Source organism: Anthonomus grandis, chromosome 2 (assembly GCF_022605725.1).
Source record: "Anthonomus grandis grandis chromosome 2, icAntGran1.3, whole genome shotgun sequence".
Lineage (NCBI taxonomy): Eukaryota > Metazoa > Arthropoda > Insecta > Coleoptera > Curculionidae > Anthonomus > Anthonomus grandis.
In genome coordinates, this window is record NC_065547.1 from 42,249,233 (window position 1) to 42,262,601 (window position 13,369).

General features: G+C 34.2%; 1 protein-coding gene across 5 annotated transcripts in view; it reads right to left on the minus strand.

Moving 5' to 3' along the window:
* The window catches only part of LOC126750675 (tRNA (guanine(37)-N1)-methyltransferase), a 53,008-nt gene that overhangs the window by 2,293 nt on the left and 37,346 nt on the right, over window positions 1-13,369 (minus strand). For 3 of the 5 annotated variants that reach the window (XM_050460351.1, XM_050460349.1, XM_050460348.1), the window contains one exon: window positions 1,524-2,144. In XM_050460351.1, coding sequence (XP_050316308.1) covers window positions 1,524-2,144 — 621 coding nt within the window. The other 2 variants (XM_050460352.1, XM_050460350.1) reach the window with 2 other exon arrangements.

Sequence of the window (13,369 nt, forward strand, 5' to 3'; positions counted from 1 at the left end):
CAGACGTCTTTTGGACTACTACTTAAGCAGTTCCGCGACGCATCTGGGGGTTTTTCCAGCTCCTGCGTCCGTCAAGAGTGAACCGTGCTGCCCGCTGTGACGGAGAGAGGTTTGAAATAAATCTATTATCATCTCTCTCCGCCAGCACCTTTTTTGTTAAAATAACATCTAAAACTAAAATGCATTAGTGTTTCTTCAGTTTCAAAGAAATATTTTTGGAGCAGGATGGGTTTTAGTAGTTTGATGCCTCTCGAAACTTCGTAAGTAGTTTTCACCGTTGGTGACATTTTATTTGGTGTTCCGTGTTTCCATTGAGAAATCTCTCTTAGGGCTCCTTAAATATGACAGTGTAAACCGCCAGCCGTGACCCAGCAGTAATGAGGATTTCGCCCTGAAGCCTGAAAAATAATTTCGCCGCCCTTAGCCCCGTCAACACACATCATGCCGTAAGCCCTATGTGGTGAAAAATTGCCCATCGCGGGCTCTCGCCCCCGAAAGAAGAACACCATGGAACTTGACCCGTAAGCACATTCTTTTAATCTTAACCATATTCTTCTTTTGATTTTTTTTGTATGATTTAACATGAATTTTTTTATCTTTTTCTCATTTTAATATTTAAAATTTAAGTAACTATATTTATGGTATAATTATCTAATTAAAACAATTCAATGTTACGCCTTATTATGTAATGCTTCCGAAGTGATCACTGACGAATTCAGGTATCTACCTTTGGGTTATAAACTTGTATATATATATCTATATCTTTTATTTATTTTTGTTTACCTTTTTAAGACCATCTTGTATATTTACTTATATTTACTTACCATGTAGATTTAACTCCTTGTTTCTGATAAATTAAGCTGTTGAGTATGAAGACTTTAATAAACACCCTATTTAAATTAAATTAAGGTGTTTTACTACTGAGTGAGTGAGTGTGACTGAGGCAACTGACCATACAGAGAACCCACGAAGCCGGCCTGATAGGTTCTTTTTTTTTTTTGTTCCATCTTTTAAATTTAACAGGGTTTCTGGAACCTATCAGATCTAGGGAGTTGTTCTTGTTGTTTAGAACTCTTAAACCAAGACTGTCGAACAAACTCAACTCCCTAGAAATAGCCCCTGTAAACCGGATAGTCTTGCCGGGATAATATTTATAACATAACAAAATATCAAGAAAATGCATCAAAATAATAGAAGTTAGCTTCAAGTTAAACAAATAAGGAATACCCTGAAGTTACCAAAAAAGCCCAATTTTTACAAAAAGAATTTTCTTAAAAAACATCCAAAAATTGAACAATAAAATACTGTTTAAGTAAGAATCATACCAATTTCCTGTCTTAAAAAGAAAATAACCATTTCATAAAAATACTCAAAATTACCTGCAAGTTCTACAGTAAAATACTCTACTACTTATTACACATATATACATATTACAAATAAAAACTTTGTAAATAAGTATAACCAGTTACAGATGATAACTAATTATACAAATTATTTCATAGATTAATAAAATACATATTTACCCTCGGTGCAAATTTTTTTACACACTAAACTCTCCTCCTCCATGCTTCTTTTACAAGTGACAACCTCCCCAGCCAAAATATCCTTATCCAAACTTAATGTAACCCTCATCATCTCTTTCATGGAACTGACTGTCCTCACTTTAAAAATCTCTTTAATTTTCTCATCAACGTTTACCCCTTTAACTTTTAAATTGGTGTGAATCAAGTCTCTTGCCAATTGTTCGGGGTTTTCTCCTTTAGTAAAGCAATATACGTAAACTGTTAATGTTGAAATATTTTCAGAATTTTTTAATAACCCTACAAAAGAGTTTAAAAACTCTACTGCTAAAGCAGGAAGGTTCATGGTAACAACGATTTGCTTGCCAACATGTTTAGGCAGATTTTCTTTTAAAACTGTCAAAATAAAGTCCCTTCCATCCATGTTATATCCTTCGAAATACTCATCAGATATTTTGTTAAGCTTCTTATTGTGCATCAGCCATTTATATGACTCAGGATTTAAATCATTTGCATATACTTTGCTCTTCTTTTTTGCTACCGGGATTGCAAAGGGGCCCACCCCAGCAAAAACGTCAAAAAGCACATGATCATTACCAATAGATTTGACGATTCTTTCATGTTCAGTACATAGACGTGAGTTCCAGTAAACGGTGGAGAAATCGAACTCAAATTTGCAATTATTTTCTTTGAGTAAGGTGTGCATATTAGAGTCACCTTTTAGGACTTCCATTTTGAAGTGTCGGAAAGTGTTGTCTATCATGTTGACTTTGTTCACTACAGATTGGCAGCCTTGGACTTTGTCGAAGAGAACTTCACCTAAAAAAAATAAAGCACTACAACTTTGTCTCAAATATTAGCTTATTAAATGATCTCTACTTCTTTAAGGATTAGCAGTTTACTAATATAGACATCAAGCATTTTTATGGAGTTTATCAGTATTGTTGAGGCAGTTTAAATTTATATGTTTTCATTTGGACCTTTATTCACCAATTAAATAAGAGTTGCATGCAGATCAAACATTTTGTGGCCTAATAATTAATCTGATATATTTTATAAATATATTTGTAAAGTAGTGGATCCTCATACTAAAGTCTTAAGATAAATTAGACAGCATACAGGACTAGGCCATGCAATCTATCTGAGAGTGATCAGGATTAAAACTTTACCAGTGCTACTTAGCTATACTATTACAGTATAATAGGGAATTTTATAGTATATAATAGTGAATTATTAATAATCTTCTAATCTAAAAAATAAAAAGTATAGTTGTCGTTAATAAGATGGAGTCCGAAAATAATGGAATTTATGGCACTGATTCAGGTTTTCGTTTGCTCAATCATAGAAAATATCTACGGTTTTAGGTAATTTTCAATTACAGTAGGACAACATTGAGGACAACATCTTTAATCTGATTTTCACTGAAACATCACTTAAAACTATTTTGTTACCTTAGTTATAGGGAGTTTGAATCAGATCTATATGAGGTGTGTCTCCTGTGTCTTTTTCCAATTTTCAATCCTCATTTCTTTCTTGGTGCCTTCAGGTAGTAATTGCAATTCAGCCCTTTCTGAATCTACACTATAACAAACTTGACAACATATTATTTATCTACTTTTCCAGATAATTTTGTATTCCAAATTGTCTGGAAACAGCCTTTAAAATTCCTCTGATATGCTGCATTCAAAGCAGGACTTTGACCCTTGACTTGATTCAAAACTTTTTCTGTACTGTTGATAAGTTTGGTGATGCCTCAGTTGAACGGGTTTTTGAGTGTTCGGTGTGTTTTTGTAAATTATTTGATATGTACGTTATTTGTATATACCGCCCGCCCTCTCGGGATATCAGTGTGTTTCTTGACAGGTTAGATTGTCTTCTGTCCCAGCTCCCTATTCACTCGCGTGTTATCTTGGCTGGAGATTTTAATATTAATTATTCAGAGGTTTCCTTACCGCAAAGACTTACTCTTGATGGAATCTTCAAATCATTTGCACTCACCATGCATGTTAATGCACCCACTCGTATTTCGTCCTCTTCATCGACCACTATTGATTATTTCTGCAGTAATTTGTACGGTGTTACCTGTTCAGTGCACTCAGTGGGTATATCGGATCACGAGGGGATGTATGTCCAATTCCCTGGTGACTTTAAAACAAATCTGGCCGCCGCATTGGGAGAGTGTTTAGTGGGCACAATTTGAATTTATTTTTTCAATCCATTTCGTCTATTAACTGGAATACAATTCCGGCTGCTCCACAACCATTTTCTTCCTTTTATTATACATTACGTGATAAAATAAATATCTGCTTTCCCTTGGTTAGACTTAAATCCAAGAGACGAAAACCATGGATCACCGCGGGACTAAAAACATCTGACCAAAATTTGCGATGCTTAGCAAGACTTCGCAAATCTATTGACAATCAATTCATCAGGTCTTATTTTCAGGATTATCGGAAAGTTTATAGGTATCTCATAAAAGTCAGAAAGGAACTGTATTACAATGAGCGCTTAGATTCGTCCGGTAACAGACAGAAGGAAAGTTGGTTAATCATTAACGAATGTAGGCAGTCTTCTCGTCGGCGGTTGGTTGAATCGGACTTGGGGCCCGATGATTTCAATGACTATTTTTCTAATATTGCTGAGAAATTACTGGAAGCACTTCCCAGTAACGGCAATCCATTGCAGTATCTTAATCGGAATGCTATCAACCAATCATTCTTTTTCCACCCTGTAGATGCCACCGAGGTCCTTGAAACAATTCAGTGCTTGAAGAATCATAGGTCTTCGGGTTCCGATGGTATCTCTTCACGTCTGCTGTCACTTCTGCCTGCGAGCGCTTTAGATGCTTTGGTTTGGGCAATCAATCAGTCATTTCTTCGGGCGAATTCCCATCCTGTTCAAAGGAAGCTATGATTATCCCTCTTCATAAGGGTGGTAGCTTGGACCAACCCTCTAACTTCCATCCCATATCAATTTTGTCTACCCTCTCCAAGGTTCTTGAGCGGCTTGCAAAAAAGAGAATTGTTTTTTGACCAAATACAATGTGCCGTCCCCTAATCAGTATGGATTTCAGTCATCTAAGGGCACGCAGGATGCCCTTTTCAGATTCTTGGAGAGTGTGTATCTATCTATGAACCCCAAGGAGGCTGCAGCAGCAGTGTTCTGTGATCTCTCCAAGGCCTTCGATTGTGTGGATCATGGAATACTGCTGTCAAAGCTTGATTTTTACAGATTTAGGGGAGTGGCTTGGGTGGTTGAAGTCATACCTGTCTGGCCGCACCCAGAGGGTGGTTGCATCTGGATTTTCGTCAGGGATAGCACATCTTAATCAGTGTTAGATCCTATTTTATTTTTATTATACGTTAATGACTTAAGCTCTCTATCACTGCATGGACTAGTGGTTCAGTTTGCCGATGATACTACAAATCTGTGGCATAACAAAGATCAAAAAGTAGTCAGATCTCTCATAGTAGAGGACCTTCACAAAATTAAAGAGTGGTGCATCTGCAATCAACTTGTATTCAACGTTGATAAGACTTTTGTTCTAGGCTTGAGTTGAGGGGGTTGTTTGCTCGTTCAGTTTATTTCCCCTTAATAGACTCTCATATCCGTTATGGGTTGCCATTTTGGGGTTTGTGCTCCAAGGGACTCCTTAACATAATTTTTACTATTCAGAAAAAAGCATTAAGGTATCTGTGTGGTGTTGGTCTGAGAGTCTCTTGTAGACCTCTTTTTGTAGCTGAAAGAATTTTTGACAGTTTTCTCACTCTTTATATTGGAAACTGCACCACTCATACATAAGTCTGTAAGTCCACCATCCTGCACCAGTCATAATACTCGTCAAGTGGGCAACTTATCTCGTCCAATCCCCACCTCCTCACTTACGAGAAACTCTCTTATATTTATTAGTCGTAAAATGTTTAATCATGTTCCTTTTTCGATTAGGACTCTTACAGACCTTAAAAAGTTTAGGAGAGAACTAAAGAAATTAATCTTACCAAAAGCTTACTACAGCATTGAAGAGTATTTTAATGACTCATTTTAATATTTAAAATTAACTATATATCTGTTGATCAGATTTATTTTATTTTTTTTTATTATTCTTGTTTTATGTTGGTTCTCGCCTTTTCTTTTCTTCTTTTTTGGTTTTTTCTTTGATTATATAAAATATGCTTCTATGTACAATCAAAATCGATTCTGTATTCTGTTTTTGTCCTGTATCCTGTATAACCAAATAAATACTAGTATTATAAATTCTAGGATTAGGAAGCTTTTAGCACAAGTTTGTAAACTTAGCAAATAAAGTATATTTTGACTTTGGTTTTTCTTCTTTACTAAGTTTCTTATGGATCAGTAAAGCTGTTTTGGGGTTTTTTATTTCTGACACATTTAGTCTTATTATCCATGTTTTTGTACTCAAAAACAATGAATCTTTCAAAGGGCCTTGTGAATTACAGACAGGAATTTTCCTTTCTTTGAATAATCACAACTCAGATAATTGGGGTTCAAGTCTATTGCCACCTTGTTTTGACATAATATAGAAGAGAGTATTAAAATGATGTTTGCTCTGTCGCATTAGGTTAACTTTGCCAAAAAAAATTATATCTAGAAGGACTTCCATGTCACCTTTCATCCAGTTAACATGTGGTTGATATCCTCTCTCTTCTTGAAGACAATGATTTGCATAACTAACAAATTTTTAAATGCCTATAATAATATAGATCTTGTTAGGGTTAGGTAGAAAAAGGAAAAATACTATTTTGAAGTAATAAATATGTTAAAGAAAATCAAGTTCATGCCAGGACAGTAAGGGTGATATTTAGTTAAGGTTACTGGAATGATTACTGCAAAAATCTTCATGTTAGTCTTGGTCTCTTGACTGCCTTATTTGTATGTGCTGGAGTGTCTTCTATATATTAAACAGTGTGAGGGACAGATTTAAGCTCATCTATAACACCTGTGGTACAATCTATTGGAGCAATCTAGTACCTGCCTATTACCACCTGGGAAAGTGTCAGGATGGTCCAGGCTCATGGACTATTAAATTTCTTAATGTGTTACCAGTTACACCTAAGGGTTTACCAACTAGGCATTTAACATGTTGGTGCCATTGTTCTTTAATCTTAATTTCTAATATGTGTTTTACATATAAAATACTGTCTGTAATTGTTTTGATGAACTTTGGTAATTTATTTTCAATTAATTTGATATCATTCTTCTTTGACATATGTAAAATGTATTTAATAGCATGAATAGATTATTGAGTATTGAATAAAACAGTTTTCTTTGGGTAAAGAGGATATAGAAAACTTCAATCAATTCCAAATTTCAATTTAGCAATTCTTAATGGCAAAGTTCGATATTTGAAGTCATGGAATTCCTATGACTTTAATTAACTTTATGAAAATTGAAAAAAAGGTTAGTATTTTACTGGTTTAACATAAACTGAAATAATACACTACAAAATTTATTCAATTGTGACAAGAGAATTATGTTGAGATTATACTGCCTTACACCAATATTTTTTATGCTTAATTCTTAAAATTATTGATTTTTGGTTGACAATCTTAAAAATTGCAATGTGCCTATGTTTGCTGATGATATAAAGTATTAGAGAAAGATAGTGTTGGTGAACAATGATTCTTTTCAAGGCAAGTAAAACTTATAAATTGCTTCAAATATTAAATTATCTGATTTGAGAGCTTTGACACTAGATTGTTTTTAAACCAAGGCCATATAAGTCAGTTCACAAAAAAACCTTGTAGGTTCTGGGCTTTATTTGGAGAACTCAAGTGGACTTATCAATATGTACTTTTAGTTCTTGCAAGACCCATCCCTAAGTATGCTTCAGTGGCACATTGAGCAGATCGAGGAGGTTCAGAATCAAGGTTGTTGTCTATAGGAGGGGATAGCATAAGAAGGATTACCAAGGGATAGTATTAATTTACCCAAATTAAAGTGGAGCACAGTCTTAATGGATATGTGTTTCTTGCACAAAGTGATAAATGGTGCTATAGACTGTCTACAGCTCATCATTAAGGTGCCTAGTAGAAATAGTAATGAAACTAGAAAAAATTGGAAGGCCATACCACCAAACATGGCAAAGTCAATACATTTCTTTGACTCTAAGATAAATTCATTTAAAAAACAACTAAAGAATATTATCTTAACTTTGTACTTTCTTGTATGTATCATACATTAATACATAAATTGGCTTTGTATTGCAAGCTAATTTCTGATAAGTGCTGCACTGGTCTCTTGCCGATAAAATTCAACCTATGTTTGAAATCTTTGGAAGTAAAAAGTGCTAACTGATTTTACTGCAGGTATGAATGTCCCTAACCCAGTCATGTCCCTTAGATGTTTGGGATTAAAGAGAGCTATTCACCTCCACTATAATTATTTTTAATCAAGTGACGAAACAATTAACCAAATTAAAAAAACAAAAAGAAAAAAGTAGGAAGACATACTATTTTAGGTTGGTTTTGCAACATCCCACTTCAGAGCAAAAGGACAATTTAAGCAACTAGTTCATTATACCAATGCTAACTATCAATTCTAATAGGTTTCTTCAGTTGTCTGTGATGATAATTGATTATATAACTTAAAGTTGCTTATCATAAATATGTGTTTTTTTTTTACTAACTTTCTTAATTATCAATTCCAAGCATTTGTTTATTAAATAAATAAATGCAATACTGTGACTTACCTATCAGGTTCTTATATGGCATTAAGTGCTCTCGAAGATTAACATGTACAATATGTCCAACTTTGGTGAAGCTAGAAACACCTTCCTTATCCCTCGGCAGCACTGCCCTTAAAATAGCCTCTGCAGTGTAATTTTCATACTTCAAAGTAAAATCTTGCATACTTAAATTACTTTCTGAAATATTTGTACTTTCTAGATCCTTTTGAGGTAAATCTTCCCACTTTTGTACCTTTTCAGGTGTCAAATATATTGAAAATTTGTTATCTGCATGGTTCACTATCGGCTTGAATTTCTCAATTTTAAAAAGCAGTTTTTTCAAAGGTGGTATTACTGAAGAGATTTTGACGTTCGTTGCAGTTATTACGGGTACTTTTATAGTTTTTTCAAAGGCAGTTTTGTTTAAATCCTGCATTAAATACACCGCTTCTGGTGGCGAAAGTATTTGGTTCATTTTTGGTCTAAAAAGGCGAGACATTGATTGGAAACGTTGCCTGGGGCTGGCCAGATTGTAACAGAAGCGATGGAGTATCATATATTAAAAAGAAAATGTAAATATTGCTTACTTTTTTGATTTACTGTGGAAATGTGGGAAACTTTGAACGTAAACACAAGTTTTAGGTTAACCACGTGTCTCTGCTTCTTTCAAGTTTTAGTTTTTACTATTCGATAAGGAGCAGCACTAGAGCTGGGCAAATAAATATCGACATTTCTTGTTGCTATGTTCACGAAGCCCAAAGGTAGTAGCTAACTTCGCTTTTTTACTTAGTGAGTTTACATCGTATATCTTTAATTGGTTTGCATATTTGCTTAATTTCCATTATTTCTCTGATCATTTTATGGTTCTAGTTGACTTTGGGTATCTCGATTACCTATTTTCGATATAAACTCGTTTTCGAAAATTTTGTGTAAAAGAGCTTCTTGGGCGTCCTGGGTTCGGATTTAAACGATGTGAGTTTTGTTTTTTTAATTATGTACAATTAAATATTTTGTAGTTTTGAAAAAAACGGTTTAATTTTATTAAAATTGCGCATAAAAATTACTTAAAAGAAAAAATCGTTTATATAATATACAAAAAAGCTATTTTTATTTTTTCTTCAAACTAGAAGACACACATAATGTATTATTGTGTTGGGTAATGTTTAGATTCCTGACCAAATTAAAAATACTATGAAATATGGGATATTTTAAGTAAAATTAACTTCAAAGAAAATGTATTTTCCATCTGAATATCAAAAGCAAAGTTCCCTTTTCCCCACAGAACACAAATATAGAGAAATGCGTGTTGCCTAATAAACAAACAGAAATTCTGTTGACAGCTTTATTGACGTTGTTGACAGAGACGGGGGCAACCATCTTGGGTGGCATGTGGCGGGAAATTTAACCTTGATATTTAAATTTCAAGTAATTTGCAGATTTACAGAAGTGGATGCGTCAACTGACGAGTGATGAGATATACAGTGCGAACGTAAAGGTTGGAATAAATTCATTTAAAATTCAGGGGTATGTTCAAAAAAAAAACGCTCGGACATGTCGATTTTTATTTTTAACTGCGGGTTTTCTTACTATAATTTTATGTATACAGGGTGGCCCAAAAATAAGTTACGGTCATCAACGTAATTTTTTTAAATGTAAACACCTATTTTTTATTTTAGATTTAGGTTCTACATCAAATTCTAAGTACATTTCATGTACCATGTCCTATACCTAAACTCGACCGTTGACGATTGAACACAATAAAAGGCTATTTTTGGAAGAGTTATTTATATCAAGCAAGAATACATAAAAATATTTTAATTAATTTATTAAGTGTTGAAAATGGCTGCCACGAACCTCTTGGCAATATCCCAGTCGATGCTGAAATTCTTGTAAAACGTTATCGATAACAGAAGGTTCTATCAATCTTATTTCTTCCGTTATTCTAATTTTTAAGTCTTCAATGTTGTTTGGCCGATTAACATAAACTTTGGACTTAAGATACCCCCACAAAAAAAAATCTAAAGGAGTCAGATCCGGCGATCTGGCCGGCCATTCAATTGCACCCCTCCGACCAATCCAACGTCCAGGGAAAACGGTATCCAGGTACTGGCGCACGGGACGAGTGTAATGGGCTGGAGCTCCATCTTGCTGATACCATAAGGAATTATCTAATATATCCGGGTCTTCTGGATCGGGGTATAAAGTGGCAAGGCATGGAACCAAGTCATTTTCTAAAAACTCTAAATACCTCTCACCATTCAAGTATCCTTCAAAGAAAAAGGGCCCCTATAACCCTGTTTTCAATCACCCCCGCCCAAACATTTACTTTTTGAGGGACTTGGCTGTGGCACTCCATCATCCAGTGCGGATTTTCAGTAGCCCAATATCGGCAGTTTTGCCGGTTTACACTACCATGAAGACAAAACGTTGCCTCATCAGAAAATACAATTTTTTTTGAAAATTGTGGATTAGCATGGCACAAGTCCATAAGTCTCTCACAAAATTCTAAACGCCTATCTGGGTCATCTTCATTTAGTTCATGAACCAATTGAACTTTGTAAGGGTGCCATTTATTTATGTATATGTCGGATATAATAGATGGCGCTGCTGAGTGAATAGCAAGATCGTTTGGTCTCTTAGTTTTTTCCAAAATTTTGGTGTTTAAATTAGTAAATAGTTTCCAAAAGTTATAGTAACCTATTGTGCAAGTGTCAGTTAGAACAACAAATTATGGTTAAATCAAAAAACGAAGAAACTTCCTACAAAAACTCAATGGATATTCAGAAGCTGAACGATAGGTTAGAAGAAATGGCGGTAAAGTTTGACAGTCAACTTAAAATTTTTAAAAAGGATCTTGGTTCGAAAAATAAGGCTAAATCGACATCTACAGACCCATCTGACGATACAGATATAAGTGCAACCCTAAAGAAAAAATTTTTGGAGTTTGAAAAATCTACCATTAGTAGTCTACAGGACCTAAGATCAGAGATAGCTCAACTAAAGATGGAAGCAGACAAGGCGGCCATATCAACAAATCAAAACAATTTACTTATACATGGCATACATGAACAACAAGATTTGTATACAACAGTTATTAAAATAGTTAACACTAATATTGGCATCAAAATTACAAAAAGCGACATAAATTTTTTAAATCGTCTAGGCGAAAAAAAAACGATAAACTCAAACACCGGCGTTGATACCAAACCCAGGCCAGTTATAGTTTCGTTTTGCCAACGGTGGCTCCGCGACGATGTTTTTTACAATAAAAAACATCTTAAGGGACATAAACTTTTAATTACCGAAGTCCTTAATCCTGCGGTAGGAAAATTGTTTAAGGTTGTAAGAAGCCATTTTAAGAATTCCTGTTGGACATCCCGGGGCAAAATTTATGTCATGGCTAATGGTGTGAAACATCAAGTGAGTTCAGAGGAAGACTTTCAGGGGCTCATTAGTGCTAACATGATTTCCGTTAGTGACTAAAAGTGATGTGTTTTCCCTCTTTTTACTTGGATTCAGGATTTTTGGGGTATGTCCTTCTAATAATATATTTATTATGCTTTATGCAGGTCAGGGGTCTTATTATGCTGTTAGGGGTTCTTCATTGTATGACAATTATATGTTAATATAATTTTAATTTGCATTATAAATTATCCTGTTCTTGTATATGTCAGGTTTATTTCAATACTTCATGGTAAATTAAAAAAAAATTGATTGTTTATTAGTAGCGATTTCAATTTTAAGTCAAGTTTTATTATTATTATTATTGTTATTATTATTGTTCTTATTATTATTATTAAATTGAGGGGGTTTAATTATGGTAATTAGGATAGGAATAAATTTTAACAAGTTTTATAACGAAAGTTCTTGAGCAATATGTTTATAATAAATTAAAAAAATAAATAATATCTTTTGGGGGCATATAATATAATATGGAATACTTTTGGAATATTATTATTTTGTTTACATCTGATTTTTTGCGCGGTAGGAAGTGGATAAAACTTAGAGACCATCAGGCCACATTTTTTTCTTATTATATGTTTGCATATTACCATATAATCGACTGTTTTTTTTGTGCATTTTTTTGTGGAATGACATGGAATTTGGAGGGATGGGGCGGTGGGGCGGTTTGGCACGGGTTGGGGTGGCGAAGGGTTGACGTATACAATGGGGGATAGTTTTGAAATCCTGCAGGATCGGCAATCTGAGGCCAATTTCAGTGTTGCTCATTTAAATCTTCGCTCCATAAAAACCGGTTTCGATGAATTTCTAAATTATGCCAGTGAATATGACTTTGATATTTTGGGAGTTACAGAGACTTGGCTTACACCAGATGATGATAGCTTGATTTTTGACATACCTAATTATAATTTTATAAGGAAAGATCGGAATGGGCGGGGTGGCGGGGTTGGTATTTATGCAAAGAAAGTCATTAAGTTCTCTTTAGTAACATTTCCCCATATAACTGATGAGTTTGAGTATTTAAGTATAAGGTTTATTGCAAATAAAAGAAATATTTTATTAGTAAATATGTATAGGCCACCCTCTTCTAGCATGCCTACATTTCTTGAACTTGTTGAGGAAATTTTTACTACATCTGTTCCATGCTATGATAGTATAATTTTTATGGGGGACTTAAATATAGATTTACTTAGACCAACTGCAGCAACTCAAAACTTTAAGTATCTTTTGGAAGTATTCGATCTTCGGCAACTGATTAATAACCCTACTAGAATCAACAATCGGTCTAATACCCTTATTGACGTCATTGTAGCTAGCAGTAACATCGAGTGTCTTAGCTCTCAATCTACCTGTATATCGGAGTCCATATCTGATCATAATCTAGTTCAAGCGATTTTAAACTTACCAAAATCTAAATTATGTAAAAAAGTTGTTAGGTCCAGGGACTACAATAGTATTAACATGACTTCATTTGGGGAGGAGGCCCAGCAGCTACAGTGGCATAATATTTATTATATTTCTGACATTAATCAAAAAGTGTCATTACTTAGCAATAATATTTCCTATTTAATAAATAAATACGCTCCGTTTAAAACAAGACTATGTAAGGATAGACCATTTACGCCGTGGATAACGAGTAATATTAAACATCTAATTAAATTAAGAGACAAAGCTCGGAAAAAATATACTCGACAACAAACTC